Raw genomic sequence first — 8809 nt, forward strand, 5'->3', positions numbered from 1 at the left:
AAAGGTGGTGGAGGTGGAGGGGTGGTGGTCAGGGGCTGTCAAGTCAATTCCAGCTCCCAACAGACCACAGGAGCACACAGCACTGCCCCATGGGGTTCTGCGGGGTCAGACTCCCTGGGAGTGACTGCGGGGTCAGACTCCCTAGGAACCACTGTGAGGCTCTCCATGTGACCTCCCCGGTGTCCGGCAAGTGTGTCAGGGTTTGCACCACCCACCCGGACGAGCTCCGGCACAGTGACACATGCAGGCCCTGCTCTCAGGGAGGAGATTCTTGGAAATGCGCAGGAGAGGCGAAAGGAGTCAGGGGTGAGTCTATGGGCACCTGTAACAATGGCAGCACCCCTGAAAGGCCCGGCGGGCTGGAGCCCTGGTGGCGAGCGGGTAGGCTAACTGGAAAGCCAGAGGTTGGCACCCGCCGCCACAAGTCCCTGGCGGTGTTCATGGTTCCTGCTGCCCAGTGTAAGGCAGGCCTAGCAACCTGCCCTGTCCAGGTGGCCAGCAAGGAGACCCTCCATAGCAGTTTACCCTGTGACACGTGGGGCCCGTGATTTGGGGGGCCTGGATGGCCACGGGTTTGGCTTGGGATTTAAGATCCAGCCCCTTGGAAACACCGCTGACATCCAGTTGATGGGGACTGATGGGGACTCACAGGGACTCTGCAGTGACCGTGGCTCTTGACGGGAGTAGAGAGCCCCGTCTTTCTCCCACGGAGAGGCTGGTGGCTTTGGACTGCTGGCCCTGTGGTTAGCAGCCCAGCGTTTAACCAGGCTCTGCCAGGCTCCTCCTCTAGCCCCTTGGGAGGGAGGAAAAGGATGGCAGACACACCTGTGTCCATCCACCTGTGGAAGAGGATTCCAAGCAGTATTCCAAATAGTGTCTGGGATTTCCGGTAGCAGACCCGTCTGGGCACCTGAGTAGGGAAAAGGGACCCCCCTGCCTCCCACAGGTCCTCCCAGGTGACTGGCCAGCACCGGTCCAGTGAGAGCGAGCCCGGCCCTCTTGGTTTCCCGTCACTTCCCCGACAGCCCCGACCGTTCCTCGCTAATGCCATCAAGGGACAATACCGGCGGTGGCAGGTTTGGGCTGGAAAAACCAAACCAAACTCCCCGCCTTGGAGCCGGCTCTGAGTCCCAAGCGCCGAGCAGGGGAGAACTTCCCTGTAGGTTCCCCAGACTGTAACTCTTCACTGGTGTAGAAAGTCTGCCTCTCTCCCCAGTTGGCTGCTGGATTTGAACTTCTGCCCTTTCAGATCACAGCACGACTCGCCGCCACGACGCCACAGCAGGCGGAAACAAAGACTCACTTCTCGGTCCCTTCCTGCAGGGGCGTGTGCTGTGCACCGCCGTGACCGGGGAGGGACTGGGGACCCAGGCTGCTGGATGGGTGGTCCCTAGCTGGCTTTCTCAGTGGAAGAACTCCACACCAGAGTCCACCCATAGGACTGGGGGACTCCGGGGCCAACTCTCACCTTCCGCCAGTTTGAGTGTAGTCAATGCCTTTCAAGTGCAGCTACCGCCCTGTCAGTGGAGGCTTGGTGCTACGGTGATGCCGAAAGTCTCCGTCAAATGTCTAGACGGGGCCCGGGTGGTGTCCTGGTTAAGCATCAGGCTGTGGTCCATCTGGTCGGCAGTTCAAAACCACCAGCAGCTCTGAGGGACAAAGCCTGGGCCTTCTACTCCTGTCCACAGTGACGGTCTCCGGTCGTTCTGGATGGCAGTGAGAGTCCAGACTAAGCCTTGGAAGGGAGACCTGGAGACCAGGAAACCCTGTGGGCACAGGGGTCTGGCCTGCAGCTGGTCATGGGAATCACACAGGGCTGGGCAGCATTTCATTTAGTGCTGTGTGCCCCCTTCCCCCCCTCACTAGCTAACAACAGCTATTATTGGCTTGTACATTTACTTAGACACAGACACACACATATATGTCTACAAACATACATGTTTGGTGCCGTCCAGTCGGTTCTGACTCACAGCTGCCTTGGTGCTCACCAGAAGGACACATGGCCTGGTCTTGCGCCGGCCTCACCATCCTTCTTATGTTTGAGCCCATCGAGGCAGCCGCAGTGTCCATCTGGCTTGTCAAAGGTCGTCCTCTGTCGCTGCCCCTCCACCAAGCACGGTGCCCTTCTCCAGGGGCTGGTCGCTCCCGACAACACGCACAAAGTCCGTGAGACCAGTCTCGCCGTCCTGCCTCTGAGGGCACTCAGGCTGTGCTTCTTCCAAGACAGATCTGTTGGTGATCTGGGGGCCCATGCTAGTTTTAATATCTTCCCCAACACCATCGTTCGAAGGCCTCTTTGGTCTTCCTCATTCAGTGTCCAGCTTTCCCACGCACACGCACGTGCACACAAGGCTTCAAACTTCCTGGGAATTTCCCACCATCTCGTTCATGCTGGGAATCTTGCGGTCCAGAAGTGTAGGCTACCCTTCTCTGCGCCCCCTCCCTCCCATGTGTGCTCCTTGGCCGCCAGCTTGCTCATGCACCCAACTGCACCCCCCACGGTGCCCGTGCCTTGCTCCCACTTGTTTTGGAGGGACAGGAGTGTGAGTGGGTGGGCGCTCAGTGGGTAGGAGCCCAGGCCTTTGGGCTCCAGAATGCTGTAGACCCAATGGTTTGGACGACACCAACTGGACTGTGTGTCCCCCTGCCTCTTGACCACAGCGCTGCCCAGGAACACACCTCTCCTGGCACAGAGCCCCCACCCTCAGCAACAGCTCTCTGAGACAGAGAAGCATCGTGTGACGACTTCTGGCCTGGCTGTTAACAGCGATGTGATCGCTCTACACGCTCCCTGCCCCCCGTCAGACTGTAGGTGGGGTTGCCAGGGGCCATCGAGCAGGTTTGGGCCCCATGCACAGAACCCAACCTTGCCTGGTCCAGCGTCACCTTCACCATTGTTCCCGTGTCCCCTGCTGCAGCCACTGTGTCCGCCCGTCTCCTCGAGGGATTATAAGCTGTAGAGTCCACCACTACCTGGCTCAGAGCCGGTCCACAAGGCAAGGTACCGGAATCTTCCTTGGGATGAACTGGTCTTGGGACTGTGTCCTCACAGCCCACAAAGCAGGTGGCATTGAGTTTATTCGGGACGGCCCGTGAGGATGAGGTGGGGTCACTGTGTAAGCTACTCCGAGCCTGACAGGCACAGCTGCGGTGAAATCCACAATCCACCCGAGCTGCCACTTTAGTGACCACCTGGCCAGTGTGGCCCTGCAGTGACATCATAAATACCCAAAGGCCCCTTGGCAGACAAAAGACTCCCCCATCCTGCTTTAGGTTAATGACATTCCCCACAGGGACAGACGGCAATAGACCCCTGGATCCATTCCATTGAAAGCACACACACATAAGAACACTTTGTTCTACTAACACGGCACTTTATGACGCTCACCTTCCCCACACGATCGATCGCTGAAGACAAAGTGGGTGCATAAGCAAATGTGGTGAAGAAAGCGGATGGTGCCCAGCTATCAAAAGATATAGCAACTAGGGTCTTCAAGGCTCGAAGGTAAACAAGCAGCCATCTAGCTCAGAAGCAGCAAAGCCCACTTGGAAGAAGCACACCAGCCTGTGCGATCATGAGGTGACAATGGGATCAGGAATCAGGCATCAAAGACCCAGAACAAAACCAACCAACCAAAACCACATCAATGGGAGTGAGGAGGGGGGGGGGCAGAGTGGAGACCGAACGCCCATCAGCAGTCAATTGGACCCCGCCCCCCTCAGAACAGCCACAGGAAGGAGAAGAGCCAGTCAGGGTGCAGTGCAGCACTGACAAAACACACAACCTTCCTCTAGTTCTTCAATGCGCACCCCCCCCACACACACTACCATGACCCCAATTCTAGCTTATAAATCTGGCTAGACCAGAACATGTACACTGGTACAGCTAAGAGCTCCCAACACAGGGAATCCAGAACAGATAAACCCCTCAGGACTAATAATGGGTGCAGCGATACTAGGAGGGTAAGGGTAGGGGGCGGGTAATGGGGAACTGATCACAGTGATTGATGTATGGCCCCCGTCCGAGGGGGACAGACAGCAGAAAAGTGGGTGAAATAAGACAGCAGTTGGTGTAAGACATGAAAAAAAAAGAAAGAATAATATATAAATTATCAAGGGGGCGTGGGGGAGGGAAGGGGGAAATGAGGAGCTGCCAGAGACTCAAGTAGAAAGAAAATGTTTTGAAAAAGATGATGACAACATATATAAAGGTGTATTTGACAAAATGGATCTATATATGGATTGTGATAAGAGCTGTGAAGCCCCCAATAAAATGAAATTTAAATGAAAAAAAAGCACACACATGCACACGTGTATGCACACACGCACACACACACATGTTGCCTGCAGATTGACGCCCCCTCCCAGGGGACCCCACGTGTGTCAGAGGAGCACGGGGGCTGCTTCCCACGGCTGCGTTGTCTCAGCAGGAGACCCAGGCCTGCTTCTGAGGCCCCTCTGGGCAGAGTGGACTGTCAACCTCTCAGTGAGTGGCATTTGTACCACCCCACGGAGTCCGGGCCCACTTGGCTTATTTCTAAAACCCAGAGAGAGAAGCGTTCACAGCCTCTACAGAGGGCCCTCTGATCACTGCCCAGTCCTTCCACGTCAGAGAGCCCAACCCGGCGGCGGCAGCACCGGGCGTGGGGAAGGCGAGAGACCAGGTGTTTACTCTGGACAGAGTAGCCTGGGGCCGGGGGCCGGGGTGACCCTTACCCGGCAGTCTCTCTGAAGCGTCTTCATCAGGGCGTTATACGTCTCGGTGTCAAAGTACAGCCCCTCCTGCATGTCTTGCAGGAAATCCAGGTCCTTGAAGGTGGGGCTGGCCTTCTCCCGCTCCTTGCGGGAGGCCCTCCGCTTGTAGGTGGAGCCCTTCAGGTCGTAGGTGAAGTGCATCTTCATGGCGCGGGGCAAGACGTTGTTCATGACCACGATCCTGATGTTGGTGCCGCCCGAGTGCATGCAGTAGAGCCCGTAGAACTTGGGCAACAGGGTCCGTGGGTTCTGGTTCAGATTCTGAAAACAGGGAGCGCGGAGAGAGAGGGTTAGAGCCCCCCATCTTCACGACATGCCGGCACGCTCATTCAACAGAGGGGTGCTGTGGGCACCTTCAGAAAGGGTCGCTGCTAAAGGGAGGCGGCTTCGGCCTGACTCCCTCAGTCGTCTTGTTGGGACAGGGATGGCGCCACTCTATGTTCAGGGCATGAAAAGTGGCCATTCTGAAAATGGACATCATTCCCAAATTCACCGCAATAAAAATGGGCAAAGGTGCGCCCCACCGGTGCGGTGCCCGCCTGCTAACTAGAAGTTTGGTGGTTCGAACCCACCAGCCACTCTGGGGAGAAAGAGACCATCAGCTCCCAGGAAGATGCACAGCCTTGGGGACTCTGTGGGGTAGTTCTGCTCCGTCCTACAAGCCCGCTCGGAGTCGGGATCCACTCCAGGGGTGAAAGGGGGCGGAGACTTGATTGGTCGAGGCTGCTCTGAGCCAGAGTGGGCTGGGCAGGCTTGAACCGCTGCGGACAGGTGGTGACTCACCATGTAGTACCCAGGCAACAGTTTCTGCAGGAACTCGGCTTCCTTGTGCTGAAGGGTCTTGATGATGAATTCGTCGTCACTGGTCACGAAGAACAGGGACCCGCTGGCCCCGGGGTTCGACAGCTCAATGAGGGGCTCACTGCAGATGGAGTACTGCGAGGGCACAGGGAGAATGCTGGGGTCCCGCCTTCCGCCCCCGCCCGCCTCTGCAGTCGCTTCCTTCTCAAAAGGATGGTCCACTGGGTTTTCAGGGGAAGTTTACAGGGCAGTCAGGTTCCTGCCTACATTCACTACATCTTAAACGGGACAAGGATCAGACACCTACAGAGACCTATCACCCGGATGAGGTCACAATGGGCTCCGAGGCTTGCTGAGGTACGGAGGTTTCTAAAGGGCATGGAGGTCAAAGACAAGGTCACAAAAACATGGTTGGTGGCAGATCAGCCAGGCAGTCCCCCCTGTAACTAGAGGAGTGAATCCTAGATATAGGTGGGACTCCTGACATGGGACCAGGCCACACCCGGAACTTGAACTTACATCGTTAGAAGAACTTACAATATTGGCCCAGGGGCTTCCCAGTGGCAGTCAGGACATGGTACACAGGAACCCAGTAAGGTGATCTCCATCAAGGACACCCCCCAGGTACCCCCCCTAATGGAGATGGCCTCTCCCTGGGTTGGTCAAAGGGGTGGAGGTGATTCACCCTCCAATGTACTCTGTGACTGGGGGCAGACCGTTCACCTCCCTGGTCAATGGTCAGAGGGCATTTAATGGAGGCTCCATCCCGGTGGGGACTCTGCACATGGATTTTGGGTTTTCATGATCATGCATCGCCTTCTGCAAACCAGATGCTCAGATTTAAGCTCTAGTGCAATTCCCTCTTCTGATCATGGATTTTATGATTAACAATCCTTGGATCACACCTGCTGGTGTGCTACTACTGTGTAAATGTAGCTGACACTTCATTTGGATGGCTGCTTACTTTAAGACAAGCCTTTAAGACCCTAGACCAGGGGTTCTCAACCTTCCTTATGCCGCGACCCTTCAATACAGTTCCTCATGTTGTGGTGACCCTCCCAACCTTAAAATTATTTTTGTTGCTACTTCATAACTGTAATTGTGCTACTGTTATGAATTGGGTGATCCCTGTGAAAGGGTTGTTCGACCCCCAAAGGGGTCACAACCCACAGGTTGAGAATCACTGTTCCTTCTGATAGCTGGACAACGGTGCAGTTCTTCATAAGGTGCTAACCTTCTCACCCACCCCTGTCTGCGTGTTTCCCTCCAGCCATGCGGTCGCCCTACCCCTGCACCCTCTTATCTTTGTCCAGCAGTCAGTGTTGACCAGTTGGTTTCTTAGATAGGTTTTTCTTCTTGAATACTCTCTATTTTACGAGCCAATCTGTAACACCATCAGAAGGTGCCCATCATGTTGCTATGGTTCCTCCGTTCCACACTTCTCTTCTTGCAGGGTCCATCTACTGTGGTCCAGATGCGGTATCCGAATGGCCATTACCAATAAATAGCAGGGCACCCTCTCGTTCTTCTGGTCTCAGGGAAGAGGAGGGCAGGGTTCTTGTAGCTAGCCTGGCTTCTGAGCTGTCTTGCTGATCAGCACTGAAGCTCAGGGCTGTCTTACAGGGTTCCTGCCAGTTAGCATGATTTGGTGGCCGTGGGGTTTGTCCTTCTGTCCTGTAGGGTTTCCATGAGTTAGCACCAACTTGATGGTGATGGGAGGAGGGAGGAGCCCTGGTTAGCATCATGATTATGTTCTCAGCAGCTAATCTAAAGGCTGGCAATGAGACCTACCAGCCGCTCCATAGGAGGTAGATGTGGCAGTCTGCTTCCATAACAATGAACCAGCCAGCCAACCAACCAGCTAGCCAGCCAACCAACTAACCAACCAACCAGCCAATCAGCCAGCCAACCAGCCAACTCTAAACCCACTCTCATTGAGTTAATTCCAACTCATAGAAATCCTATATAGGGTTTTCTCTACGAGAGCAGGAAGCCTCGTTTGTCTCGCTTTGAGTAGCTGGTAGATCACAGCCTAGGAAACTCTGCCTGTGGGGTCTGACTCGGTGGTGGTGGTGGTGGTGGTGGTGGTGTTGAAGGGGGGCGGGGCAATGGGTGGCTTTGTCACATAAACAAATCACCACCCTAATTTGTTTCTAAATTCCGGGCAGCTTGTGTGTTTCTTCAGCTGTTGGTAAAGTATTTTATACACAACAGGTGGCTGAGTCCCCAGCGGCAGATTCCTGTGTCTGGTTTACAGGGAAGACAAGTTTGAGGAAGATTTGTTCTCAGAAGCCATCAGCCTAAAGCTCCTGCTCAGAGAGTTGGATTCTGGGAAGACAGGCTGCGGCGTGAGCACTCTTCAGGAAACCTGCCCAAGCCACGTGAGAAGTTGTGCAGAAAAGAGCCTTCCCTAAAGGAAGGCAATGTGAGGTCAGGCCGCGTGACAGATGTCCCGGACATCCCAGCCTACAGGACAGAGAGAGACTCCGGGGGAGAAGGGTTGGAATGGAGCAGCTGCCTGGTCCAGTGGTCAGTGAGATGGAATGCAAGCCTCTGGAGACACCTACGCTGGAGAGCAGGTCCAGGAGGCCCAGCAGAGGATCCAGCAACATCTAATGTGGGCAGAAGATGCGGGGCGGGTTTCAGTAATGCAATGCCACCCCCGCCCTCCGTGTGTTCTCCAAACACTAGTTGCCTGGGGTGGGGTGGTGATGGTTACCACCCTCAGTTATTATAGAATCTCCATGGCATCAAATCCACACACACTCACACACACACCTGCTGCAAGAGTCCCCCTCATGGTGTCCAAGAACAAAGCCGGCACTTTACGGGCTGAGCTAGTCCCGCGCCAAGCCATGAATCACACAGACTGAAGAGGAGCGGATGCCTTCAAAGGAGGGGCTGCAAAGACTGCTGGATACACCCCGCTGTCCGAAGAATGGGCATCTCTGCCTTGGACGGGGTGTGGCCAGAATGTTCCTTCGAAGGGGATGGCAACACCCCGTGGCACACACTTGTGAAGTGACCGTGTCAGCAGGAGGGCTGGGTCCCTGGGTCCCTGGGTCCCTGGGTCCCGTGTCAGCAGGAGGGCTGGGTGCCTGGGTCCCTGGGTCCCTGGGTCCCGTGTCAGCAGGAGGGCTGGGTCCCTGGGTCCCTGGGTCCCTGGGTCCCGTGTCAGCAGGAGGGCTGGGTGCCTGGGTCCCTGTGTCCCTGGGTCCCGTGTCAGCAGGAGGGCTGGGTGCCTGGGTCCCTG

General features: G+C 55.8%; 1 protein-coding gene across 2 annotated transcripts in view; it reads right to left on the minus strand.

The window, feature by feature from the left end:
• Nucleotides 1–8809, minus strand: part of PIP5K1B (phosphatidylinositol-4-phosphate 5-kinase type 1 beta) — a 63368-nt gene that overhangs the window by 22218 nt on the left and 32341 nt on the right. For both annotated transcript variants that reach the window (XM_045289327.1, XM_045289328.1), the window contains 2 exons: nt 5539–5691; nt 4717–5016 (listed from right to left, as the gene is read on the minus strand). In XM_045289327.1, coding sequence (XP_045145262.1) covers nt 4717–5016; nt 5539–5691 — 453 coding nt within the window. The remainder of the gene's footprint in view (nt 1–4716; nt 5017–5538; nt 5692–8809) is intronic.

This window comes from Echinops telfairi, unplaced genomic scaffold (assembly GCF_000313985.2).
Source record: "Echinops telfairi isolate 266 unplaced genomic scaffold, ASM31398v2 ScPeMD7_25;HRSCAF=90, whole genome shotgun sequence".
Taxonomy (NCBI): domain Eukaryota; kingdom Metazoa; phylum Chordata; class Mammalia; order Afrosoricida; family Tenrecidae; genus Echinops; species Echinops telfairi.